At 53.1% G+C, this 26,064-nt stretch overlaps 3 protein-coding genes across 3 annotated transcripts; 2 read left to right on the top strand and 1 right to left on the bottom strand.

Moving 5' to 3' along the window:
* The first annotated feature begins 2,176 nt into the window (after positions 1-2,176).
* Positions 2,177-8,928, top strand: HOXC10 (homeobox C10). Its single transcript, XM_038164367.1, has 2 exons — positions 2,177-2,883; positions 8,474-8,928. Exons 1-2 carry the CDS (start codon positions 2,262-2,264, stop codon positions 8,749-8,751), a joined length of 900 nt encoding a protein of 299 aa, XP_038020295.1. The 5' UTR covers positions 2,177-2,261; the 3' UTR covers positions 8,752-8,928.
* A 1,720-nt stretch (positions 8,929-10,648) lies between these two features.
* On the bottom strand, positions 10,649-14,644 carry LOC119712671 (collagen alpha-1(I) chain-like). Its single transcript, XM_038164186.1, has 2 exons — positions 13,616-14,644; positions 10,649-13,418 (listed from the first exon to the last, which is right to left on the bottom strand). The coding sequence occupies exon 2, from the start codon at positions 11,741-11,743 to the stop codon at positions 10,649-10,651; it is 1,095 nt and encodes a 364-aa protein (XP_038020114.1). The 5' UTR covers positions 11,744-13,418; positions 13,616-14,644.
* HOXC9 (homeobox C9) lies at positions 10,711-23,457 on the top strand. Its single transcript, XM_038164368.1, has 3 exons — positions 10,711-10,782; positions 19,906-20,504; positions 22,417-23,457. The coding sequence occupies exons 2-3, from the start codon at positions 19,970-19,972 to the stop codon at positions 22,659-22,661; spliced, it is 780 nt and encodes a 259-aa protein (XP_038020296.1). The 5' UTR covers positions 10,711-10,782; positions 19,906-19,969; the 3' UTR covers positions 22,662-23,457.
* The last annotated feature ends 2,607 nt before the right edge of the window (positions 23,458-26,064 follow it).

Here is a 26,064-nt window from a genome sequence, read left to right as displayed (position 1 = left end):
GCTCCTCGGGGCTCCTCGGGGCTGCTTGGGCTTCCTTGGGGCTCCCTGGGGCTCCCTGGGGCTCCTCGGGGCTCCTCGGGGTGGTCTGGGGGCTCCTCGGGGCTCCTCGGGGTGGTCTGGGGGCTCATTGGGGCGGCCTCCGGCTCCTCGGGGCTCCTCGGGGCGCGGGGGACCCCGGGGAAAGGCCCGGGAAAGGCTCGGGAAAGGCTCGGGAAAGGCCCGGGAAAGGCCCGGGAAACCCTCGGGCAATCCTCGGGCAACCCTCGGGCGATCGTTCCCAGCCCGTGCCGGGGTCCCGCGGGCTGTGCCCGGGGCCGGCACCGATCGCCCCAAACGGTCAAGTTCCACTCTCTCCTTTCCCCCTCCCTTTCCTTCCCTCCCCTCCGTTTTATTTTTGCCTTTTGTCTTTCCCTTTTATTGCCATTTCCCCTCTATTTCCCCCCATTTCTTCCCCTTTTCCGCCGCTTTTTGTTGTTGTTTTTTGGTTTATTTGGGTTTTTTTAATGAGCTCGGCGTTTTCTTTCCGTTTCCCTTGGAAGTGACTCTGAACCCGCCTCTTTCTGCCCCGTCGTGATCTTGAAATTCCCGGCCTATTTCCCTTTTTCCTCCATTTATTCCCCATTTTCCCAATCCCCAGCCCCAATTCTGGATTAACAAACGAAATAAAGTCGGAGGCGACCTCCAGAAACTCCAATTCCGGCGGTTTGGGCGTCAAAATTTCGCTGGGAGACGAAAAATTCCCCAAAAAATCCAAGTTGAGGAGCGAGGCTGGGAACGAAAGGAGCAGAAAGAAAAAATCTGGGGGGAAAAAAGAACTTTAATCCGCAACTCGCTGCGGGAAAACAACGAAAACTCCATTGACAAACGGCAGGGAAAGAATGGAAATTCGATTCAGTTCAAAGCCGCCCAAATCCGTGGAGTTTCGCTCTAAAAATAATCCATTTTTTCTGCTGGATGAGAGAATTCCCGGAGCAGAAGAGGCAGCGGCTGCCGGCGCTCTCCAAATTCCGGCTTTTTTTCCCCAAATTCCGGGTTTTTCCCCCCCTCTCTGGTGGGATTTTTTCCTCCCCCTTCCCCCCGATGCGGTTTTATCCCAGAAATTCCAGACATTCGGCAATGGGAGCGGATAATTAAAAAAAGCTGCTGGGGCAGGGCAGGGGGAGGCGAAGCCGCTGCGCGGCGGGGAAAGGGGAGAAAAACGAATTAAAATTCAAAACACGCCGCCAAAAATAAGGAAAATGAAAGCGAATTTGGATTTCGCCCTTTTTTTCCCCCATCAGGGGAAACCGCTCGGGAAAAACCCAACAGAAATTGGGGATTTGGGGGATTTTTCCCCAAATTTCTCTGCCCCGGCCCCCGCCCCGATTTTTCTCCTAAAGGGCCAAAGCCGAGCGCGGCCCCCGAAGCCCCCCCAGCCCCGCAGAGCCCGAAAACATCGGAATAAAACCCAAAATTCGGCCGAGGAGCGACGGCTCCGAGCGCGGAGCGGGGCCGGAGGAGCGGCCGAGGGAGGAAGAGGAGGGGGGTTCGCTAATTAAACCGCAATTAAACCCAAATTAAACCCCCCTCCCTATTTCCCGCCGCAAAAAGCGGATTTTTCGACCGAGGTACTGCAGACGGAATTAAGGGAGGGAAAAAAAAAAAAAACCAAAACCAAAGCAAAGCAGACGATGAAAAGCCGCGCAGTAATTTTATTTTTAACACCGAATCCCCCCGTTTATCGCCGCTATAAACGCGCGCGGGGGGGCGGGCGGAGGCCGGGGAATCGCGGTGGAATCGGGCTTTTTGCGGCGGGTTTGGCCCGGGCGGGGCCGGGCCGGGCCGAGCGGGGCTCTGCGGGGCCGCGGCTCCCGGGCAGATGTCGCTGTTGCTCCACGGAGCCGCCGCCGCCGGCGACAACTTGACCCCCGTGACGCGCTCGCCGTCTGGATCACCAAGGCCATTTTCAATCCTCATTGGCCTGGGCGTCACGTGGGGGCGAAGGCTGGAAGGCGAAAAAAAAGGGAAAAAAATATCGAAAAAATTAAAAAAAAAATAAAAAAAGAGGCGGGGGCGGCGGCGGCGGCGGGGGCGGGGGGGCGAGAGCGATGCGCGGGTAATTACCGCGCTCCGATTTTTTTTTTTTAATTTTTTTTCCTCCCTTCCCTTTTTTTTTTTTTTCCCCTCTCTCTCTCTCTCTCTCTCCTCCTTCCCCCCCTCGCTAAAAAAAAGATGTCAGCCCCCGGCCGGAGTATTCCTGCCGCCGAGCGCTGCCGGAGAAAATGTCGTGTCCCGGCGGCGCGGCTCCCGGCGCCTTCCTGATGGAGCCGCTGGCCCGGCCCGAGCCCTTCTCCGCGCCCGCGGGGCTCTTCGCGCAGCCCGCGGAGCTGCCGCCGCTGCGCAGCTGCGCCGCGCTCCCCAAGCGCGACGAGGCCTCGCCGGGCTCCTTCCCGTCCTACCTGGCGCAGCTGGACGCCTGGGCCGAGCCCAAGGGCTCCTCGCGGCCCGGCTGCGCCTTCGCCGCCGTCAAGGAGGAGGGCGGCTGCTGCCTGTTCGCCGAGAAGCGGCCCGGCGGCGCCGACAGCTCCGGCCTGTTCGCCGAGCCCTGCCTGGGCGAGCCCGAGCCGCCCGGGGCCGGCTTCTACCGCTACCCCGCGCTCGACAAGAGCCCCGAGCCCGCCGAGCTCCGCGCCGCCTTCCAGAGCGCCGGCGGCCGCGGGGAAGCGACCCCCGAGGCGGCGTCGCCCCCGTTCCAGCGGCACTGCCCCCGCAGCGCCGGCGCGGAGCAGCCGCGGGGCGAAATCAAAGCGGAAAAAGCCAAAGCGAGCGCGGCCGAGGCCGACGAGGAGCGGCGGAAAAGCGCGGACGCCGGCAGCACCGACAACTCGGACTGCGAGGCCAAAGGTAGGGCAGGCGCGGCGGCGAAGGGGTTAAAATCGGCCCGCAGCGCGCTCGCTGCCCCGCAGGATTCTCCCGCAGAAATTGGGGCTGAAGCGATCCGGATGGAGGGCGCTTTAAGGGGGGAAAAAATATCAATATTCGGCCTGAAATGGGGGAGTTGAAAAAATGAATTCGAGCGTTTGGGGCACAGGGGAGAAACGGGAGCAGAGAGCGCGGGGGCTGCGGGGGAGGACGGGAACGCGGTGTTCGGGGCTAAAAACCACGGAAATTTGGTGTTTGGTGCCATAAAAGGATGGAAATGTGGTGTTCGGGGCTGAAAAGAATGGAAATTTGGTGTTTGGTGCGGAATAAAGGGTGGAAATTCGAGTTTAGTGCAGAAAAAGGATGGAAATTTGGAGTTCGGTGCAGAAAAAGGATGGAAATTTGGTGTTTGGTGCTATAAAAATAATGGAAATTCGAGTTTGGTGCAGAAAGATGATGGAAATTTGGTGTTTGGTGCCATAAAAGAATGGAAATTCGGAGTTTGGTGTAGAAAAATGATGGAAATTTGGAGTTCGGTGCAGAAAAAGGATGGAAATGCCGAGTTTTCTGCGGAAAAAAAGGATGGGAATTTGGAGTTCGGTGCAGAGAAAGGACAGGAATTTGGTGTTTGGTGCAGAAAAAGGATGGAAATTTGGAGTTCGGTGCAGAGAAAGGACGGGAATTTGGTGTTTGGTTCCAGAAAGAGGATGGAAATTCGGAGTTCGGTGCAGAAAAAGGATGGAAATTCGGAGTTCGGTGCAGAAAAAGGATGGAAATTCGGAGTTTGGGGGCTTTGCTTTGGAACCGCGGGGATTCGGGGTTCGGGGCTCGGGGGGCTCTCGGGGAGCGCTTGCTGTGATGTTCGGGGGGCGAACCCCGCTTTTCGCCCCTTTTTCCGAGGGGAATTCTTCGTTTCTGCGCGCGGGGCCAGCGTTGGATTCCTCTGGCTTTGGCTCGCGGTCAAAGAGGGAGGAAAAAGGAGAAAGAATTGAAATGAAAATAATGGAAATAATGGAAATGGAACTGGCAGCTCCAGGCGGGAATTGCGGCTCCTTCCCGGGCTGGGAAGAGGCTCCGGGAGAGGAGGAGAAGCTTTTTTTGAGCTGAACTCCCCCAGTTTGTTCCGTGCCCTGGCGGAGGCGCAGGAAGGGCTCTGCCGCGCCGAGCAGAGGGTTCGGCTTTGGGGCTTTCCCGGGGCTCGCACGGAAAGCTGCCGGATTGCGGCCGGGCAGGCCGAAAATTCGGGATATTCGGGGTTTATTCCCCCTTTAATCCCAACCCGGGCACACCCAGAGGCGGATTCGGGCAGCGGGAGTGACGGGATTGCATTTTCTGAGGGAAAAAAACCCCAAAAATCCCAGGAAAATCCCGCTCGGATCTCAACCTGGCTTTGCCTGTGCTGTGGGGATTAAAATATCCCAAAATTGCGGCTCTGCGGACACCCCAAAACCCCCTGACCCCAACAAAACCTCTCCTCCCCCACCAAAGGCGGCCTCGGCGGGAGCAAAGCCAGAAATTCTCTCCCCCCCGCTTTTGATTTTGAATAATTCGCATTTCTGGTTTGGCACCCGGAGGGGAAATGATTTTATCTGAGGGCTGAGCTGCGATTGCACCAAAAAAAACCCCGGGAAGTAAAAAAAAACCCAACAAAACCCCATCAAAACCAAGGCGAAAAAAGCAAAGTCAAGGTTATCAAAACGCCGCGGAGCCGATCCGCACAAGGCGCCGGGAGAGGTTTTGGGGGCGGATAACCCAAAAAAAGGAGATTCTTTGGGGCTGGATTTGCGCTGCGGCGGAAAGGACGGAACAGGAATGGACAACAAGGGATTTATCCGCCCGGGCTGCGCGGCTTGGGGGGATTCTTTGGGGTCGCTGTCAGAGAAATTCGGGGTCGGGACGGTCAGAGGCGGTTTGGGGCGGATTCGGGCGATTTCTGTTGCTAAAAACCTCCCCGAGCTGCCCTTTTCCTTTCTGTCGAGCCCCAGTTTCGATCTTTTAATATAAAACCCATTTTCATCTGGAATTTCAGCGTTCGGGGGTCCTGAAGGGCGAACCCCGAATTCCCCCGGAATTTCCCCAAACGGGGCCGAGGATTTGCTCCGATTTTCTGGGATTTTCCCCAGATTTGGGGCTCGGATTTTCCCTGCTCGTGGCCAAATTCAAGGACGCTCCGCTGGTTGTTTCTTCCCCGAGTTTCGCCCTTTTCGCCCCGGTTCGTGCCCTGGCAGCGCAGCCCGGCGGGGAAAGCCGCCAAAATCCCTGAATTTCACCCCAAAATGGCCCCGAACCGCGCCGAGAAACGATTCGGGGTTCGGGGCTGATGCGGGGGAGCCCGAAATTCATCAGTGACCGCGGGGGGGGGGGTTTAATTAGCGCTGTTTAATTGCCCTGGGGAGGCAGCGGATCTTCACCCCCGCCACCACGCGCTGCAGGTGCCTAAAACCCCTTTTTTACCCCCAAAATCTGCTGGGTGCCCCCAAACCCCCATTTATGTCCCCCAAACCCCGATTTATGCCCCCCAAAATCCCGATTTATGCCCCCAAAATCCCGATCTATGTCCCCCAAATGTGATTCTTCTTCCCAAAATCCCAATTTCTCTTCCCCCGAACCCCGATTTCTCTCTCCAAACCCGATTCTTTTCCCCCAAAATCCCATTTTCCTCCCCCAAACCCCATTTCCTCCCCGAACCCCGATTTATCTCCCCCAAACTCCATCCTTCTCCCCCAAAACCCCGATTTCCCTCCCCAAATCCCGATTCCCTCCCCTAAATCCCGGTGGATCTCCCTAAACTCGGTTCTTTTTCCCAAAATCCCAATTCCCCTCCCCGAACCCCGATTTGCCTCTTCCCAACTCGACGCTTCTGCCCCAAATCCCCGCTTCCCTCCCCAAAACCCCATCTCCTTCCCCAACCCAGTTATTTTCCCCAAAATCCGATTCCCCTCCCAAAACTCCGATTTTTCTCCTCCAAACCAAATGTATCCGCCCAAAATCCGATTTATCCCCCCCAAAATCCGATTTATTCCCCCCAAATTCAAATGATCTCCCCAAAATCCGATTTATCTCCCCAAAACCCCGATTTTTCTCCCCAAAACCCCGGTTTATCTCCTCTAAATTTCCATTTTTCTCCCCAAAATCCCGATTTATCGGCCCAAACTCCGATTTTTCTCCCTAAACCCCGATTTTTCTCCCCAATCTCGCGTCTCATTTTAACCCCTGCGCCCCCAGCCCCAAAACCGCTCCAAAGCCTTCGATTAAACCCGGCTTTAGGGCCGAATAAACCTTCATTTAAACCCGGCTTTAGGGCCGAATAAACCTTCATTTTAACCCGAATAAACCTGTCTATAAACTCGATTTCGGGCCGAATAATTCTTTATTTGAACCTGATTTTCGAGCCGGGAAAAGTCCATTATTTAAACCCGGGTTTGGGGGCGAATAAACCAATTTTGAAACCCGACTTTGGAGCCGGAACCCCCCTTATTTAAACGGAATAAACCTGAATATGAACCCCATTTTGGGGCTAATAAACCTTTCTTTGAACTCGGCTTTCGAGCCCGGATAATCTTTATTTCCCCTTGATTTTCGTGCGGTGAGAGTCTCGTTGGAACGCGATTTGCCGGAGAAACCTTTATTTAAACTCAGTTTTCTCCCAGAAAAGCCGCGTATAAACCCGATTTTCGTGCAGAATGAAGCTTATATAAATCTGATTTTCGGGCCCAATTCCGCCCCTATTGCCGCGCGTTAAAACCTCTGTGGAAATCCAATTTTACCGCGGAAAAATAATTATTTAAACCCGATTTTCTCATGGAAAAAAAGCCAAATACCCGCATTTTCTCGCAGAAAAAACCCTAAATATACAACGCCATTTTCTGACGGAAAAAAAAACCCCTTCTATAAACCAAATTTTCCCGAGGAAAAAATTAGTACTGAAACTCGATTTTCTCCCGGGAAAAAAAACCAATCCAATAACCCGGTTTTTCTCCAGGAAAAACCTCAAATAACGCTATTATCTGGCAGAAAAACCCCAATAACCCCATTTTCTTTCAGAAAAAAACCCGTATCACCCATTTTCTCCAGCTGAGCACCCCAAGAATCCCCATTTCCTCCCGGAAAAAAAACCCGAACCCGATTTCCTCCCGGAAAAAAACGAAAACCCCCATTTTATCCCAAAAAACACAACCCCAAATCCGATTTTCTCCCGGAAAAAAAAAACCGGAAAAATCCCATATTATCACAAAAAAAAAAAAAAAAAAAAAAAAAAAAAAAAAAAAAAAAACCCAAACCCAAACCAAAACAAAAAAACCACCAAACCCAAACCCCCCCCAAAAACCCCCCCAAAAAAACCCCCCCCCACCCGATTTTCTCCCTGAAAAAAATCGAAAAATCCCATTTTCTCTCAGAAAAAAACCCACATCACATCTTTTTCTCCAGCTAAGCACCCCAAGAATCCCCATTTCCTCACGGAAAAAAAACCCGAACCCGATTTCCTCCCAGAAAAAAACCGAAAACCCCCATTTTATCCCCCCCTCAAAAAAAACAACAAACCCGATTTTATCCTGGAAAAAACCCAACCCCCCCATTTTTTTGGCAGAAAAAACCCAAATAACCCCATTTCCTCACGGAAAAAAAACCCCTAAAGCCCCCATTTTCTGTCAGAAAACAAAACAATAACCCCACTTCCTCACGGGAAAAAGACCCCAAACCGGATTTTCTCCCGGGAAAACCCCTAAAACCCCCCGTTTTCTGGCAGAAAAAAACCCCAATAAACCCTAAACCCCCCATTTTCTGGCAGAAGAGACCCCAATAACCCCACTTCTTCACGGAAAAAAGACCCCAAACCGGATTTCCTCCCGGGAAAACCCCTAAAACCCCCATTTTCTGGCAGAAAAAACCCCAATAACCCCATTTTCTCCCGGAACAAAAACCCCAAACCGGATTTTCTCCCGGAAAAAACCCTGAAACCCCCATTTTCTGGCAGAAGAAACCCCAATAACCCCATTTCCTCACTGAAAAAAAAAACCCAAACTGGATTTCCTCCCGGAAAAAACCTCTTTTATCCCAAAACAATAACCCCAAACCCGATTTTCTCCCGGGAAAAAACTGAAAACCTCCATTTTCTGTCAGAAGAAACCCCAATAACCCCATTTCCTCCCGGGAAAACCCCTAAAACCCCCGTTTTCTGGCAGAAAAAAAACCCAAATAACCCCATTTTCTCCCGGAACAAAAACCCCAAACCGGATTTTCTCCCGGAAAAAACCCTGAAGCCCCCATTTTCTGGCAGAAAAAGCCCTCTAACCCCATTTCCTCGCGAGAAAAAAACCGAAAACCCCCATTTTCTGGCAGAAGAAACCCCAATAACCCCATTTCCTCACTGAAAAAAAAACCCCAAACCCGATTTTCTCCCGGGAAAAAACTGAAAACCTCCATTTTCTGGCAGAAGAAACCCCAATAACCCCATTTCCTCACTGAAAAAAAAACCCCAAACCGGATTTTCTCCCGGAAAAAACCCCTAAACTCTGCCCAGATTCCCCCCGCGGGCGCTGCGGCGGCGCTGACGCCGCGTTGTCTTTGGCAGACGGGCCGCGGGCCGAGGGCGCGGGCGGGACGTGGCTGACGGCGCGCAGCGGGCGCAAGAAGCGCTGCCCCTACACCAAGCACCAGACGCTGGAGCTGGAGAAGGAGTTCCTGTTCAACATGTACCTGACCCGCGAGCGCCGCCTGGAGATCAGCCGCAGCATCGCGCTCACCGACCGCCAGGTCAAGATCTGGTTCCAGAACCGCCGCATGAAGCTCAAGAAGATGAACCGCGAGAGCCGCGTCAGCCAGCTCAGCGCCGGCTTCGGCTTCAGCTGAGCAACGCCCGCCCGCCCCTCCGCGCCGCCGGCCTCTCGGGGCTCCCTAGCTTTTCTTTTGATTTTTTTTTGGATTTTTTTCTGATTTTTTGGGGGTTTTTTTTTGGCCGTTTAATCAGCATTTTACTGTTGTTTTGTTTTGTTGTTTTATTCTGTTATTTTATTTTATTATTTTCTGCTGTTGTTTTCTGGGTTCGTTTTATTATTTCATTATTTTATTTCATTATTGCATTATTTCATTATTTCATTTCATTGTTTTCCTCATTTTACTTTCTTTTATTTTATTTTATTCTATTTTATTTTTAATTTTTATTTTATTTTATTTTGTTTTGTTTTGTTCTATTCTATTCTATTCTATTCTATTCTATTCTACTTTGATTTTCTTATTTCATTTCATTTCATTTCATTCTATTCTATTCTATTCTAGTCTATTCTATTCTATTTGGGTTTTATTTTATTTTATTTTATTTTATTTTGATATTTTCTTCAATCATCTCCTTTTATTATTTTGTTATTTTATTTCACCAGCCCATCGTTTCATTTCGCCCTTTTATTTCATTGTTTTCTGTCATTATTCCATTTCATTTCCCCATTTCCTCATTTCCTTTCCCCCTTTCATTTCATCCTGTAACTCCATCTCTCCATTTCATTTCGCTATTTCATTTCCTTCTTTCATTTCGTTCTTTTATTTTATTTCCTCGTTTTATTTTTTTTTTTCTTTTTTTTTTTTTTTTGGTTGGTTTTTCCTCGCGCCCGCAAAATCCCGACCGGCCGAGAGGGCGAAAAACCCGACTAAAACAAAAGGACCTGGAGCGGATTTTGCGCTCCGAGCGCCACGAGGGGATTGCGCAGCCCGCGGCTCCTCGGAGGGGAGAGGAAAGGTGCGAAACGAGACAGTGGCGAAAAAACACACAAAAAATACAAAACCCCCTCTTTATCGAGTATTTAAGTTATTTCCGCGCAGCACGAGCAGGAGGACTCTTCCCCAGGTGTGCTTTTCTGCTCGGGAGGGAATAAATGCCTCCCCAAGTTTTTTGTCTTTTTTTTGGGGTTTGTTTTTCCCCCAATCCCGGCGTAGCTCGGCCGCCGCGCCAGGAAAACGGCGGAAAAAGCGCCAGGAAAGGAGAAAAGATGAGAAAAGATGAGAAAGGATGAGAAAAGATGAGAAAATAAAATGAGAAAAGATGAGAAAAGATGAAAAAAGATGAATTTCGGCTGGGTGGGGAGGGGGGCACCTCCCGCCCTGCGGCTCCTCCCAGGGAAAGCGATGCCATCCAAAAAATAAAATAAAATTAAATTAAATTAAATATTTAAGGGGAATAGAGCAGGAAAAAAAATGGGTGGGGGGAGGAAAGGAAAAAACTAATTTCAAAAATCAGAGTTTTGGGTGGTCTGGTGATGGGGGGGCAGGAAAAAAAAGGCTGAAAAAAGTCCATTTCTCGTGGCCGTGCTGTTGAAACACACCCTGTATGCCGTACCCTGTGCATGTATCTCCCTTCCCGGAGCCAAAATAAATTTCACAGAACCGTGGACGAGTGGGTTCCTTAAAACGCGGTGAAAAAAAAAAAAAATCATTTATTTATTTATATTTTTTTCCCTTTTGGGGGGGGGGGGGGTGAAGAAGCTCTTCTCCCCCACTGCCCCCACCGCCGCCACCTCTCTCTATATAAGATTTTTCCCCCTCCTCAAGGCTCGTCCTTCTGAGGCTCCGGGAGCCTCTCCTGGCGGCGGGGGGATTTTAATATCAGCGCGAGCCCCATAACGTTGATTTAAATATTATCCAGGTGACCACAATAAGTCAAGGTCATAAAACAGTAATGTCAGGACAGTCTCGGCGAGCGCTGGAGGTGGATTTTATGATCTGCAAATATAATGTGCCGCAGCAGTAAAAGATGCATTTAAAGGTGACGGTGCGGGAGGGAAGGGAGGCAGAGCCGGCGCGGCGACCTTGGGATGCGCACCTCCCTCCGCGGGGCTGTTTTTGGGGAGCTGCCCTGGGATTGCAGCCGGGACTGGGGATGGCGGCCGCAAGGTAGGAGCGGAGATTCCCCTCTCCGCGCGGATTTCAGCTTTATTATTAATGTTGTTATTATTATTATTATTGCGATTATTATTGGGATGATCGCGGGCATTTCTGCTCCCTCCGCGCTCGGGTTCTCCCGCAGCCCCGCGCGCTTCCTGCGGGGTTTTGCGCGCCTGGCAGCGGGAATTCCCGCTTTTCCCCCATTTCCTCTGCCCCCAACCCTCCCTTCCCCGGAAACCTCGCGGAGGAGCCGCGGAGGCTGCGCGGATGGCGGAGATTGCGGCAATGTCGGGGCGAGCCGCGGGCTTTGGAGGAGCTGCAGCCTCCGCAGGATTTGCGGCGCGGTGTGCGCGGGGCGCGGAGCCTGCGCGGCTTCGGGGCTCCCGGGCCGCGGCTTTGGGCTGGATCCGCGCTGTGTGCGCGGGGTGCGGAGCCTGCGCGGCTTCGGCGCTGCCGGGCCGCGGGTTTGTGCCGGATCCGCGCGGGTTGCGCGGGGCGCGGATCCTGCGCGGCTTCGGCGCTGCCGGGCCGCGGGTTTGTGCCGGATCCGCGCGGGTTGCGCGGGGGGGAGCGCGAATTCCGCGTTTCGGAGCCGACTGGGAGCCGATGGCCCCGGGAGGCGGCGGCGGCAGCGATCAAATCCATTTCCAGCCGGACCGGCCCCGCCGCTCGCGTCGGCTTCTCTCGATCCGCGCAGCCCCGCGCACCCCGCGCACCCCGCGGGGCTCGGGCACAGAGAGCGCCAGGGGGGCCAAGGGAGACCAGCAACAAAGGGGCGAATTTCCTCCTTCCTCTGCTTTTCTCCTTTTCCCCTCTTTTCCCTCCTTCCTCCCAGCCCCGCTTCCCCCATCCTCCTCCTCCTCCTCCTCCTCCTCCTCCTCCCCTGGCCGGGTTTTTGCCCTTTTCCGCCCGTTCTGACAGAAATCGCGTGGATGCCAGCGCAGCTGATCTGTGGTTTAGGTAGTTTCATGTTGTTGGGATGGGCTTTAGGCTCGGCAACAAGAAACTGCCTTAATTACGTCAGTTCGTCTTCATCAAGGGCAGCACCCGCAGCTCCGCCGGGCGCCCTAAAAAAAATCAAACAAAAACCCCAAAATCCCACCCCAAAATCCCCGTCCCGACGGGGATGGCCGCCCAAACCTGCGCGACCCCCAGCGCGCTCCTCGCTGGGGTTTTTGCCCCTTTTTATTTGATTTTTGCCCCTTTTTATTTCATTTTTTACCCTTTTTATTTGATTTTTTGGTTCCTTTTTTTCTTTGATTTTTGCCTATTTTTTAATTTGGTTTTTGTCCCTTTTTTATTTGATTTTTTTGCCCCTTTATATTTGATTTTTGGCCCCGTTTCATTTGGTTTTTTTGGCCCCGTTTTATTTGTTTTTTTGGCCCCGGCTTCCCCCCTTTTGTTGCTGGGATGATGAGGACAAAAGCAGCGCTTTTTGCGCTTTTCCACCCCAAATTATCAGCGATGATTGGCACAGCCCCAGCGCGGGGTGATGCCTTTAAAATACGAGAGAAAAAAATGAAATTATTATAAATAATTTTTAAAACCCCAAATTTAAATTCCCTCCCCTTTTCCTCCCTCCCCCGTGGCAGCTTTTGGATCCCTCATTTTTTAAAAATTCCGTTTCGGAGCTGGGAAGCCGATTTGGGGGATTTTTGGGGGATTTTTGGGGGGCTTGGCTGAGGAGGGGGTGTTTGGGAGCGCTGATTTTTGGGGGGTTGATTTTTGGGAGCGCCCCTCGCTCCCCCTTTTGCTGATAATCCCCCAAAAAAACCCAAAACTCGCAGGGGAAAAAGGGGGGAAAAAGCAGAATTCGGGCTCTTTCAGCTCCTCCTGCTGCCGGCGTCTCCAGCCGGGGATTAAATTTAAATTTGCCCATTTTTTTGCTCGCTTTAATCCGGATTTCCCGCTGCTCTGTGGGGCTCGGGTTGGGAATTCGGGAATGGAATCCTCTGGAATAAAAACTCGGGAAAACCTCAGGAATTTGGGCTGGAGAGGTTCAGGCGTTTGAGCTGCAGGAGCAGAGGGAAAAAAAAGTGATTTTCCCCCTTTTTCCCCCCAAAAAACGCGGTGGGAAAGTTGGATAAGTTGTGCCATCTTTTGAATGCCAAAAAAAAAAAAAAAAGGTGAAAAAAAGGAAAATTTGGGAGAGAAACGAAGCAGAAATCGCGGGGAAAGAGGAATGGGCGAGCTCTGGAAATTCCGGAGCGGGAAATGGGGAATTTCGGGGCCTTTCCCGCCGGGCTCGGTGGGTTTTGTGTCTTGGCACCCCAAAAACGGGAACGGGGCCGCAGCCGGGGAGGCGCGGCTCGGAATTGAGGCGAAACGCGGAATATTGGGGTTCTCGCTGCGCAGCTCGCCCAGTGCGGCCGCAGTTGCGGGGTTCGGGGTTGTGAATTTTCGGTGTTTTCGCCCCGGTTTTGGTTTCTCCCCCGAGAACGCGAGGTTGCTGCGGCAGGAGTTGATTCCGATGGCGAAAATCGCGATTTTTTCCCCCAAACTGGGGCTGGGGGCTGTGGCCCAAAGGAGAATAAAACGGGTGAATTCTTGAATTTCTGATTTTTCTGCTCTGTTCGGTGCTGGAAATGCTGGCTTTACAGCGCGGGGAGTCGCTGGTTTTGCTGGTTTGGGGCATTTTCCTCATCCTGGGGGCGAAAAACGGAATTTAACGGTGGCTAAAAAGGGCAAAAGAAGCGGAAAAAAAGAAAAGAAGAAGAAAAAAACGACCTCCCGCTGGTTTAAATTAATATTTCAACAGGAACAAGGTTGATTACTGGTAGGTTTAACCATAATTATTTGATATTAGCGCTGTGATAATTGAATGATTTAAAGGATTCATTACATTTATGACGAGTTTCGCCTTCTCGGGATTAACAATCTGCAGATTTCTCCCCCTTTTTCCTCCGAACAGCGTGAACCAGACAAACCAATTCCTATTCTCTGCATATTAAGATTGATTTTTATTTCCGAGCCACCCCTGGAGAGAGAGACAGTGAGAGAAATAATAAAAAATAATTTTTTTTAAAAAAGCAGCGAAATTTAAAATCCGCTGAGCAACCCCGACCCCAGAAAAGCCATAAAAAGCGAAAATCTCCCCCACTGGTTTTTAATTATGAAATGAGAGCGGCGCAGGGGCGCGGGGGGGATTTACGGCCCCGAGATTTTCCTGGGATGCGCCGATTTTTATGGAAAGCCGGGAGCGCTGGCGGGGACCCCGCGCTGCTCTCCGCGGGTTTTCTGTTTTTTTTTTTTTTTTTGCTGTGTTTTGGCTCCGTTCATCCGCTTTCTCGGGCCCAGAGCTCTCCGATTTTGGCTGATTTCTCCCGGCAGGTGGAATCCCAAACCCCAAACCCCAAACCCCAAACCCCGAATCCCCGCGTGGGCGAGCCTCGCCCCGGGCTGCGATTTCTCCTTTCTGAGCGGGGAAAATCATCAAAAACCCCTAAAAACCGAGCCCCAAACGAGTGAAACCCCCCCGAAAAGCGCCGGGGCGCGGAGGGGTCGCGCTGCTGAATTTTGCGGATTTTTGGGGATCTGGGCTTTATTTTGGGGGGGATCGAATCAATTCCCGTCCCTCCTGGGAGGGTTTGGGGTGGGGAAAAGCCCCTCAAGGTTTTGGCGGAGAGGAGCCGGGAAAGGGGAAAAGAGGCGGAAAAAGGGGCTCGGGAATGGGGGAAAAGCGCAGGAATCGGGCAAAGGCTGCGGCGCGGAGCGGCCCGGGCAGGATCCGCGCAGGTAGCGGGCTGGGAGGGGGCAAATCTGTGCGGATGGGGCAGATCCCATGGGGAGAAAAACCCCTAAAAATACCTTAAAAAAAACCCTTTAAAAACCCGTTAAAAAAAAAAAAACCTAAAACAACCCAAGAAAAAACCTTTAAACCCCTAAAAAAAAAAAAAACCTTTAAAAAACCCTTTAAAAACCCTAAATCAACCCCCCAAAAAACCCCTTTAAAACCCCAAGAACAACCCACAAAAAAACCCTTAAAAACCCTTAAAAACCCCTCCAAAAACGCCTGAAAACCCCCTAAGCAGCCCGTTTTGGGGGCGGCCGGCGGCGCGGCCGGAGCAGGCCGGAGCTGCGGGGCTGCAATCCAGCAGCCGCCGCCCCCGCCCTTCCCCCGCCCTCCCCCGCCGCTCTTTCGGGGTTGTTTTGTCTCCTCCGAGGGCACCGGGCGCTGCCCCAACACCTTTGGGGCCGGGGGGGTGCAGACAATGGGGTGGCGCAGACACAACTCGCGCCCGTGGTTATCTATGCTAATTACAGCCTGTCTGGCGCAAACCTAATAAATGAATAAACGCGGCGGCGGAAAGAACCCAAAAATGTTTCTCCAGGCGCTGTTGGCCTCGCCTCTCTGGGTTCAGGCTTGTTCTGCGCTCGTCTTTGCTTTTTTTTTTTTTTTTTGTAATGTTTGGGGGGGTTGTGATTTTATTTTTTTTTCCTCCCCTCCTTCTCTTTGCGCCTCACCCAAAAAAAAAGAAAAAAAATTGAAAAATCAAAAAATCCACAGCGAAGCTGCGGAGAAAAACGCGGATTTTCCGCCTCTCAGCGCGGCTGGGTGTTGGGGGATATCCGCGGAAATTTGGGGGGTTTTTGGGGGGGAAAAAAACCAGAGCAGGACGCGCTTAAAGAAATGGTCGGGAGCTTTAATTGCGGCTCGGAATTTATTGCGCGCCCGCGGTAGCTCCAGCGCTGGAGGAATTCGGACACGGGGGGGACCGAGGGGGGGCAGAGGCACCCCAGCAGGTAAAACACCCCCGCGGCGGGATTTTCCCGGGAAATCGGGGCGTTTCGGTACCTCCGTGGCGGTTCCGCGATGCTTTCCGCCGGGGAATGGTCCTGGGGAAGCTTTGCCGCGGAATAAATGAGATTTTTGGTTTATTTTCCCTTTATTTTTGGCCGGTTTGTTTTTCCGAAGGGTTCGAGCCGGGAGGGAAGCGCAGCGCCGGATCCGCGGACGGCCCCGAATTGATTTTTTCGCCCCGCATTTCTTCACTGCGAGAGACAATCCCGGGATAATCAAATATTGCGCAGCCGCTGGCGCATTGCGGGCGGTTTTTGCCCTTTTTTTGGGTTTTTCTGAGGGAAAGGAGGGCAGGAGGAGGAACAAAAGGGAGCGAGCGAGAACTTGAGCAGGAGGAGAGCAGAGGAAGGCACGGAAAAGGGACAAAGAGAGGCAGGAAAAGGGAATTTTATTCGGGGTGAAGGTTGGAAAAGCGGCCCTGGGGCTGCTCCGGGCAGATCCGCCCTCCCCCAGCGCCGATTTGGGGCAAAATCGCGATTTCGGGCAAAACCCGACCTTGACTGTGGGAATGGAAGCGCGGCCCCGCGGGGATCGGGGATTTGGGGATGTGGGGATTCGGGAATTGGGGGTTTTGTGTGTCCCCCCCGCAGTTTCCCCTTCCCCGGGGATCCCGAGGGGTTTGGGGACCCCCCTGGGAAAAGGGGAAATCTCCGACCCTTCCCCCAAATCCTCGGCTGCCTCTGCAAAGAAGGAGATTTTTAAAAATCCCAAAAATAGCTAAAAAGGCAAAAAATCCCCCCAAAAGCAGCGCCAGCCTGGCCACGAGCGGGTTTATTCCTTTTATTTTCCTGCCCTGCCTCTCCGGCCCTTTTTCCTTCCATTTAAAATTTTATTTTTATTCCTTTTTACATTTAATTTATTTTTTCTTGGGGTTATATTTTTGCCCCCGCTCCTCCCAGTCTGGGCAGAATTTCCCAGAGCGGAGGCGAAAGGTTCGGAAGCGAGGGGGAAGCTCCCGGCTCGGGAGCATTTCTGAGGCACCAGGGCAGGATTTGAGCTCCAAAAAGGTGCCAGAAGTGGCCAAGACCGGGCTCAGACAAAGGCTGAATTTCCTGCCGCCGCATCTCCGCTCTCCTACCTATTTATGTTTATTATTATGATCACCATTATTTATTGTTATTATTTTATATTCGAATTTTTTATCTCCGCCAGGAAATAATAAATCTCCAAACCCCGAGCTGAGCTCGCTCGGCGCTGCCGGAGTTTTTCTTTTTTTTTCCTATTTTATTTTTCCCCCCGCGGATTCCAGAGCAGGGAAGGAGCCGGGATTCGCCGGTTGCCCCCTCATTTCCCAGGAATCTCCCCCAAAACCGCGGGAGCCCAGAGCCGGAATTCCGGCCGGGAAAGGGGAACATTCCCGGGGCTCCCCCCACAACTTCGCCCCCTCCACACGGCGACGTTTTCCCCTCCTTTCGGAAAAAAAAAAAACAGATTTTATAGGGATTTTATATAGATTTTATAAGGATTATTTAGGGCTTTTATAGGGATTTTATCGGGAGAGGGGGAATTTCCCGGGGGGGTTCCCACGGCGGTGAATTTTATGGGGTTCCCCATGGCGGTGCGGGGTTCGGGGGGCAAAGCGCTGCCTTTTCAGCCCCACGCCGAGCTCCCAGGCTGTTTTGAACCCCAAAGCCGCCGCTTTTCGCCCCAAAGCCTCCCAGGCGAGGCTCGGAGCTGAAGCGTCCCCGCTTTGTGCCGCCGCCCGCTCCGCGCCCCGCGCTCCGCCGGGACCTCGGGGGGCTCGGGGATGAACCCCTTCCCCGGCGCACCCCGGGCCGGGCGGGGGTGGAGGAATCCCGCTTTTTGCACGTGGAAACCCCAGGGATCGGCGCCTTTGTGTGACACCGGCTCCATCCCGTGACCTTGCCTGGCCGCGCCGGGCTCCGAAATCCGCCCCGAGCCCGGCTGGGATCGCTCCCGCCCGCTGGCCCGGGGATCCCCGATTCCCGGAGGAATCCCCGATTCCCGGCGGAATCCCCGATTCCCGGAGGAACCCCCAATTCCCGGCGGAATTCCCGTTTTCCCCCCGCTCTGAAGCCCTCCCGCAGCTCCCGATCCCGCTCGGCTCCGCTGCCTCCTTCCCCCTCTTCCTCCTTCTCCTTCCTCGCCTCTCCCGGCCCCGCCGCCGCTTTTGTGAGGATTCCTCCTCAAAACCTTCCCCCGAAACCGGGAGATCCCACGGGGGTCCGTGCCCCGCGCTCCTCCCCGCGTGGAAAATGGGGCGAATGAAGGAAAACGAGGATATTTTGATTTTTTCCAAGCCCCGGTCGAGATGAAAATCGCGGCGAGCGGAGGCCGGGGATTACCGGGGCTCGGGAAGGCCAAGCAGCACTCCGGGACCCTCTGGGATGTTTTCCTTTTTCAGGGCTCGCAGGAGCCTCCAAACGCAGCCAGGGAGAAATCCTGGCGGGGGGCAGCGAGGCGAGGACTCTTTTTGGGGGAGGATGCGGAGTTTCCCGCAGCAATTCGTGGTTTTGGGTGGAAATCCCGTTTTTCCCAGCAGCTCTGGGATTCCCGTTCCTTTATTTTTGGGGCTTTTCCGCGGGGTGAGGAGCGGGGTTTGCGCTGGGGAGGATTTTGGAGGGGTTCGGGGGGGATTTGCCTCATTTTGGGCTCATTTGGGGCTCATTTGGGTTTTTTTTCCCCGTCCCAGCCCCTCGGTTTTCCTCAGCCCTCTCCTGCTGCTCGCGTCCCTGGCGCAGCCCAGGCGGGGAAATGGGTGAAAATCGGGGGTTTTTGGGTGCGTGGGGCTCCAGCGGAGCCGCTCCCAGCGGTGACATTGGGGACACCCCGCTGCTCCTCATTTTCCCCTTTCCTCCCCAAATTTCCCCATTCCCCTCCCAGCTTCGGGGACGCAGAAAGCAGAAAATCCTTTTATTTTTTTTTTTTTTTCCCCAGGATGGCTCTGTTTGTTTGTTTATTTGTTTTTAATAAAATGCTGAGATATAATTTTTGAAAAAGGGAATTTATTTTATTTTATTTTTTGCTTCCAAAGAAATCGCCTGAGTCCCTTTTTTGGGGCCGGCGCTGGGCGGGAGCTCCTCACCTACCTGTCCTTCCTCACCAAAAGCAAGGTTATTCCCTCAAAACGCAGCCAGGCTTTTTCTGAACGCTCCCAACTCCTCCGCTGGCTCTGGTACAAAAAAATAAAATTAAAAAAAAAAAAACCCAAAACCCAAAAGTTTCCAGGCGTCACCCAAAATAAAAGAAAATAATAATTAAAAAAAAAAACAGTTTAAAAAGGCAAAAATCGAAGCAGAAAGCTCCTGCGCCCAGCACGCGATGCTGCTTCCTCCGTCCCCCCCCCGAGCTCCCCGAGCTGCAAACTCCGTCCTGCGCTTTTATTTAATGAACGACACATTTATGAACAATCAAATGATCCTCGTAAAAATTTTATTGAAGCACATAAAAAACATCCCCGGCTCCTCCTCGCCCAGCGCCGCAGCCCGTGCCTGGCGGAAGCTCCGCTTTCCCTTTTTGGATGCTTTTCTTTTCATTTTTCTTGTTTTGTTTTGTTTTAGGGACGGAGGAAGGGGTTGTTTATTATCATTGTTATTATTGTTGTTATTATTATTGTAAGCCCCCCGCTCTTTCCTGGAAGCCGCCCGGAACGGTGCACGGGTTTCTTTCTGGCTGCTGGAGAGGCTCCTGCTCGCAGCGGATCCGGAGCAGCCCCGCGGGAGGCAGCGCTGCCCGGGATGACAAAAGCCGCTCCTCTGCCCTGCTCGGCTCCCGGCTCCTCGTCCCCCCCTCTCCGCGCCCCTCCGCGGCCGCGGGCGGGGGTCCCACCTCCCCGAAATGCGCTCGCATCCCCCCGGAGCCGCGCGGGGAGAGGGGACAGAGATAAATTGCGTCGAGAAATAGTTCCTGGGCCACCTTCCACAATTACCTTCCACCTTCCCTGCCTCTCGCTCGCAGCCTCGGGCTCGGTCTCCCCCCTCCCAGCCCGCGGGGCTGAGCATCCCCGGCCGCCCAGCCGAGCATCCTCCTCCTCCTCCTCCTCCTCCTCCTCCCCATCTCCGCCCCCGTTTCCAGCTGCTTTTTTTAATTTTTTATTTATTTTTTTAAGGAAAAGCCGGGTGGCGTTATTAGATTAAAAAAAAAAAAAAAAAAAAAAGAAAAAAAAAAAAAAAAAAAAAAAAAGAGAGGAAGGGGATAGGGGGAAAGGGAAAAAAAAAAAAAAAAAAAGGAAAAGGAAAAAAAAAAAAAAAGCCCTGCGGATTGATCCGGGCGATATTTTTGGGTAAATACAATCACGTGAGGCCGGCAGCCAATGGCGCGGTGGGAACGGCTGAAAAAATAATTACCTGCCCTGATTGTTCTATGAGCAGATAAAAAGTACACATACACTTCATACAATAATCCGATGAATGTAAAAGAGGGGGCGAGCGAACCATGTCGGCTTCGGGCCCCATCAGCAACTACTACGTGGACTCGCTGATCGGCCCCGACAACGAGGAGCTGCTCGCCCCGCGCTTCGCCGGCCCCGGCGCCGCTCGCCCCGCAGGACTGGTGCCGGACTGCGCCGACTTCCCCTCGTGCAGTTTCGCCCCCAAACCCGCCGTGTTCACCACCTCGTGGGCGCCCGTGCCCTCGCAGCCCTCGGTGGGCTACCCCCACCCGCACCCCGCGGGCCCCTACGCGCCGCAGGCGGCCGAGCCCAGGTACGTGCGGACCTGGCTGGAGCCGCTGGCCGGGGCCGTGTCCTTCCCGGCCTTCGGGGCTCGGCCCTACGGCCTCAAGGCGGACGCGTTCGGGCCTCCGCGCCGCGCCGAGTGCGGCCCCGCCGACGGCCGCGCCTACGCGGATTTCGTGTACGCGGCTCCCGGGGAGCTGCGGGAGCGAGCGGCGCAGAACATCCCGTCCTCCCCCGAGTCCGAGGCCATCGCCGCCGGCAAACACAAAGAAGAAAAGCACGAATTAGACCCCAGTAAGTCCAAGTCATTCTTGTTTACGACCGCGGAAGGCATTACGGCTTCCAGGACCCCACTCAATAAAATGAAATTACCTTAGAGAGAGAGAGAGCAGAGGGACGGAGCGCGACCCTAAAACTCCGGAGCCGCGGGAAGGTTCTGGGGGTTTCGGCCAGTCCACTTTGTTTCGGGCCCTTTGGGGGTTTTTAAAACATTTTCATCCCCCTTTTATCCTTCTATATTTTTTTCCTTTTTTTAAAAAAAACCACCAAATTTATTCCGCTGACGGGGCTGCTTTGAAACCCCCCTCCCACTTTAAATTGAACCAATAATAGCAATAATAGCAACAACAACAACAACAATAATAATAATAATAATAATAATTAATAATTCTATGGGGAGAGCGTGCGTGTGCGAGAGGCAGAGGCAGAAGCGTCTTCGGCTCCCAAAAATTCCTCCCCACTTTCCAGGAACGAGGAAGAGTTTGGGGATGCCTGGGAGCGAGCGCGCGGGTGTGGGGGTGGATTTTGGGGTTGGTTTCTTTATTTATTTTAGGGAGGGGAAGGGAACATCTCCGGGTGAACGCAGAGGCGCCCCTTTATCTCCTGGAAAAATCAATAGCAGCTCGGGCGGCGCGGTCACCCCCGAACCATCCCCCCCAAAAAAAGAAAAAATCCTGCTCCACGTGGGAATGAAGGGAAAGGTGAAGCCCGGCCAGGGGCGAGGCTGGAATGGGCAGAAAAATCGGGATTTTAGGGCCAGCGGAGGGGGCAGGAGGCGGCGAGCGCAGGGGCTGCCGAGGAGGGAGGGGAGCACTTAAAAAAACCCCAAAACCCCCCCAAAAAAAACCCCAAATTGCAAAGCGGGAGTCGGCGAAAGCCCGAATTTTCCCAGGGGCAGCCAGCAGGTAACGGCGGCGGCTGAGGAGCGAAAACCGCCCGGAACGGCCCCAAAACCGGGCCGGGGCAGCCGGGGACGCTCTCGGGGCGCTTGGGGGGCTTTGGGGGCGCTTTTGGGGCGTCTTTGGGGCTCCGGGAGCGCTTCCGGGGCGCTTTGGGGCGCTTTGGGGCGGTCGGGCTGCGGGGCCGTGCCGGGCGGGCGGAGCGGGGCTGCGGAACCCCCCGGGCTGCCCAAAGCACCCCCGGCACCCCAAAAGTGCAGCCGGGGGGAGAAGCCGCGGCCCCGCTCCCGCCGCGTGAAAAGCCCTTGAGAAACTACATTCAAACCCGCAAAAAATACCCCAAAATAACCCCAAAAATACCCCCCAAAACCCCAAAAAAACCCCAAAAATGGGATTTTTGCGACGCCCCGCGTGGCATCCCCGAGATATTAAAAAAGCCACGGCGGCTTTGCAGGTCCGGGAGAGCTTCTGGGGAAAGCCTTGGCGAGCTGAGGCTGTAAAAAGAGTTTATGGGCCTATGAAATGGTGGGAATTTTGACTTTTTATGACTTGTTCCTCGATTACCGCCAGCAGCAGCAGCAGCAGCAGCCATGTGCATCGTTATTATTATTATTATTGTTATTATTATTATTATTATTTTAAACCCTGGCGCGCCGCTTTGGTTTTTATTTTTTTTTATTATTATTATTATTGTTATATAATTTTTTATTTTTACTGAAGTTTTTATTTGAAAAAAAAATAAAAAAAAAAGTGAGAACGGCAGCGAAAAGAGAAAAGGAAGTGACCCCCTCCAAAATAAACAGATTAAACCCTTGCGAAGGTCACTTAAAATATTTAGGTAAGAGCTGCTAATTAAACAGGTTCTGGCTGTAGGGCGCGGAAGGGGGAGGGATAAATTAATAAGAGGAAAAAAAGCCGATTTTGTGCACCGATTTCCCCCCCTAAAAATATTTTAAAAATACAAAATATTCCAAAAAAATTAAAAACATATATATATATATATATATATAAAAAATCTTCTTTCTCAGACAACCCCGTGGCAAATTGGATTCACGCGCGCTCCACGAGGAAGAAACGATGCCCTTACACAAAATATCAGACCCTGGAACTGGAAAAAGAGTTTTTATTCAATATGTACCTCACGCGGGACCGGAGGTACGAAGTGGCGCGGGTGCTGAACCTCACGGAACGCCAGGTCAAAATCTGGTTTCAGAACAGGCGAATGAAAATGAAGAAAATGAATAAAGAGAAAAGCGATAAGGAGCAGCAATAATAATAATAATAAAAATTATAAAAATAATAAATAAAAAAAAAAACCACACCACAAAAAAAAAAAAAAAAAAAAAGTTTGGCGGAGAGAAACGAGGGTGGAGAGGGAAAAAGAAACAGAGGAAAAAAAAACATTAAAAAAGGGGGGGAAAGGGAAAATAATAATAATAAAAAAAAGGGGTGAAATGTTTCTGACTTTGAATGTGCGGATGAATGTTTAGCGGTAGAGCTCTGGGGACTCGAGGCTTTTCTAAAATGCGACTAAAACCAGAAAAAACAACAATCCAAGGTGCCCGGGGGGGTTTGGTTTTCTCTTCCTTTCTTCCGCCTTGCTCTGCCCTCAGCAAAAGCGGCGCGAGAAGTACTTGAATTTTTATTTTGCTGGTTTTTTATTGTTATTATATTTTATGTCCTAAATTAAAACTCCATCCAGTATTTTGAATTTTTTCCCGGATTTTTTTTTTTTTTTTTTTTTTTTTTTTGGAATCCCGCGTGAATATTTTGTACAAAAAAAAAAAAAAAAAAAAAAAAGATTAAAAAAAAAAAACGAGGAAAAAGGAGGAAAAAATATACGGAAAAAAAAAAGGACTGGAGGGAATGGTGGCTCCCGATGCTGATGTTCTGTCACGGTGTTGAACGTTTCTGCTGTACCGATTTTGTGTATTTTATTCTCGTCTCAGACCCGTTCTGTAATATTTGTTCTGTTGCCTATTGTAGAGCAGCTCTGTAAATATACCTTAAAAAAAAAAAAGAAAAAACAAAAAAAAACCCACCCGAAAACAACAAAGCGGCAAAAAAAATCGGCCTTGGAGGTGTCTTTTTCTTTGAAAGCAGCCCCGGGGCTCGGCCCGAGCATCCCCAGAGGTTTTTTAATTTTTTTTTATATTTTTTTCCCTTTCCCTGCATTTTCCGCGCCCCAAACGCGGCGGCGAAAAGCGCTGAGGTAAGGGATCTGCGCGCCATCAATTTGGAGATTGCGATAATTAATTGTGCTAATTTATGGCCGCGGGCGATCGAAGGATGTGCTCGGGAAAGGAGGAAAAAAAAAAGGGAAAAAGGAAAAAAAAAAAAAGCCGGGGATGAATGGAGGAGCTGATGCAGAGCTGGAAATGAGGGGGGGAATAATTAAAAAATCAAATTAAATATCCGGGCTGAGGGCAGGGAGCGGGGGGAGGGAGAGGACATCGAGAAATCGCCCATTTTGGGGCGGAAAAGGCCAGAAAAAGCAAACCCGCCACCCCCCTCCTTTTTTGAATTTGCTGCGGGAGGGGGAAATGATTAAAAAAATAAAATTCCGAGTTGGGGGGAGGCTCAGGAAGGTGGAAAAGCCCCGGGGAGGGAGGAGAAGCCGGGGCCGGGCGCGCCCCCCCGGCCGCGGGAGAGAGGAGCCGCATCAGGAACCCCAAAACCGCGCTCGGGGGCCTCGCTTTAATTAAACACCGCCCTCATTAGCGCCAGGCCCTTCGCCGCCCTCGCCCCGCTTTTCCCCCCAAATCGCCCCCGCCTCGTTCCCAAAAAAAAAAAAAAAAAAAAAAAAAGAAAAAAAATTAGAAATAAATCTGGAAGCGATTATCGCCGCGGAGCCGCTCGAGCGGCGCTCGGGAATATTCCCCGCCCGAGTCTCGGGCTTTTCCTCTCTTCCTCCCCCGCCTCGGGTCGGCTTTTCCCAGGGTTTTGTCGCCCAAGAGGAGCGCGGGGAGAGAGGCACGAAAATCCCTTTTACGATCCCAGTTTTGCGCCAGAGGAGAGGGAAAAAATCCCCACAGAAACCTCAACCACCAGGCTGGAAAAGATTTTTTTTCCTTTTTTTTTTTTTTTTTTTTTTTTTTTTTTTAGCCGAGCGGGAGATTTATGGCCGAAAAAATAAATAAAATAAAACAGGAGGAGGAAAAAAAAGAAGGGGGGGGGGGGGGGAATCTTTCTACCGAAAGGCGATTTTTGAGGAAATTATTACGATTATTGTTGTGATGATTCTTTTCCGTTCTCCGCCCGGAATAAAGAATAAAACCGCCGCCCTCCCCGCCCGTTTTAGCGTCGTTAATTAATGAATTAATGAGGAGGCGGAGGCCGCGCGGCGGGAGCGGCTCTGGGGCCCCGGGGAGCTCGCTCCGGGCCCGAATCCCATCCCCGGCTCTGTCCCCGTCCCTGTCCCCGTTTTCTGTCCCCGTCCCCTGCCGCCCCCTCCCCAGCCCTGTCCCCATGTCCTCCGGCCCCCTCCCCAGCCCTGGCCCCCTCCCCATCTCTGTCCCTGTCCCCCTGCCAGCTCTGCCCCTGTCCCCCTCCCCGGCTCTGTCTCCATCCGTGTCCCCATCTGTGTCCCCAAGTCCGCTGTTCCCCCTCCCCAGCCCTGTCGCCATCCCTGTCCCCTTGTCCCCCTCCCCAGCCCTGTCCTCTCCTGTCCCCCCCTCCCCGTCCCCTTGTCCCCGTCCCGGTCCCCGTCCCCTCCCCGCGGCCACCGGGGCTCTTTTAGGGCCCCTTTGTCCTCCCTTTGTGGGGCCGCGCGGTTCGGTCACGGGCAAGGCCCGCGGTCCCCTCCGCCCCCGTGCGCGCCCCCGCCCCCCGTGCGCGCCCCCGCGGGACCCCAACCCCCCCCCGGCACTGCCGTTGCTGCTCCGGGGCCGCCCCGAGCGCCCCGAATCCCCCCCGAGCTCCCCGAATCCCCCCCGAGCGCCTCGAATCCGCTCAAGGGAGCCCCCAATCCTCCCCGAGAGCCCCGAATCCGCTCAAGGGAGCCCCCAATCCTCCCCGAGCGCCCCGAATCCGCCCCGGGCACCCCGAATCCTCCCCGAGAGCCCCGAATCCGCCCCGAGCCCCCCGAATCCGCTCAAGGGAGCCTCGAATCCCCCCCGGGCGCCCCGAATCCGCCCCGAGCGCCCCGAATCCGCCCGAGCGCCCCGAATCCCCCCCGGCCGCCCCGAATCCGCCCCGAGCGCCCCGAATCCGCTCCCGGGAGCCCCGAATCCGCCCCGAGCGCCCCGAATCCCCCCCGGGAGCCCCGAATCTGCCCCGGGCGGCGGCCGGGGGCGAGCGGCGGCCCCGGGGCTGCGGCATTCGGGGCTTTCGTGCGCGGCCGATCCGCCGAGCCGCCCTTTGTGCGGGCGCCGCCGGCCCGACCCCAAACGCCGCCGAATCCCCCCAAAAACCAGCGGCGATCGCGTTTATCCCACCCCCGAAAGCGGGAGACGAGGCACAAAAACCCCAATTTCCCCCCAGCCCCGAGGCGAGCTCGCTGGTTTGGAGCAGAGGGAACGGGGGGGAAAGGGTAAAAATAAGCGAAAAAATCCACCAAAAGAAAACCAAAAAAAATTAAAATACAACGCGTTTTCTGGCGTGGTCTGGGGCCGTGCCGCAGTTTTATTTCTTTACACCGAATATCACAAATACAAATATTATTTTGGGGTGGTTTT

Source organism: Motacilla alba, chromosome 29 (assembly GCF_015832195.1).
Source record: "Motacilla alba alba isolate MOTALB_02 chromosome 29, Motacilla_alba_V1.0_pri, whole genome shotgun sequence".
Taxonomy (NCBI): Eukaryota; Metazoa; Chordata; class Aves; order Passeriformes; family Motacillidae; genus Motacilla; species Motacilla alba.
The sequence above is the reverse complement of the archived record's forward strand: the minus strand, read 5'-3'. Positions and strand labels throughout refer to the sequence as shown.

Excerpts from the sequence above, each read along its gene's own strand:
- HOXC10 (XM_038164367.1), top strand. The coding sequence starts at position 2,262 with ATGTCGTGTCCCGGCGGCGCGGCTCCCGGCGCCTTCCTGATGGAGCCG. Across the intron at positions 2,884-8,473 it reads CTCGGACTGCGAGGCCAAAG|ACGGGCCGCGGGCCGAGGGC; the intron begins GTAGGGCAGGCG and ends TGTCTTTGGCAG.
- LOC119712671 (XM_038164186.1), bottom strand. The coding sequence starts at position 11,743 with ATGAAACTACCTAAACCACAGATCAGCTGCGCTGGCATCCACGCGATT.
- HOXC9 (XM_038164368.1), top strand. The coding sequence starts at position 19,970 with ATGTCGGCTTCGGGCCCCATCAGCAACTACTACGTGGACTCGCTGATC. Across the intron at positions 20,505-22,416 it reads AAAGCACGAATTAGACCCCA|ACAACCCCGTGGCAAATTGG; the intron begins GTAAGTCCAAGT and ends CTTCTTTCTCAG.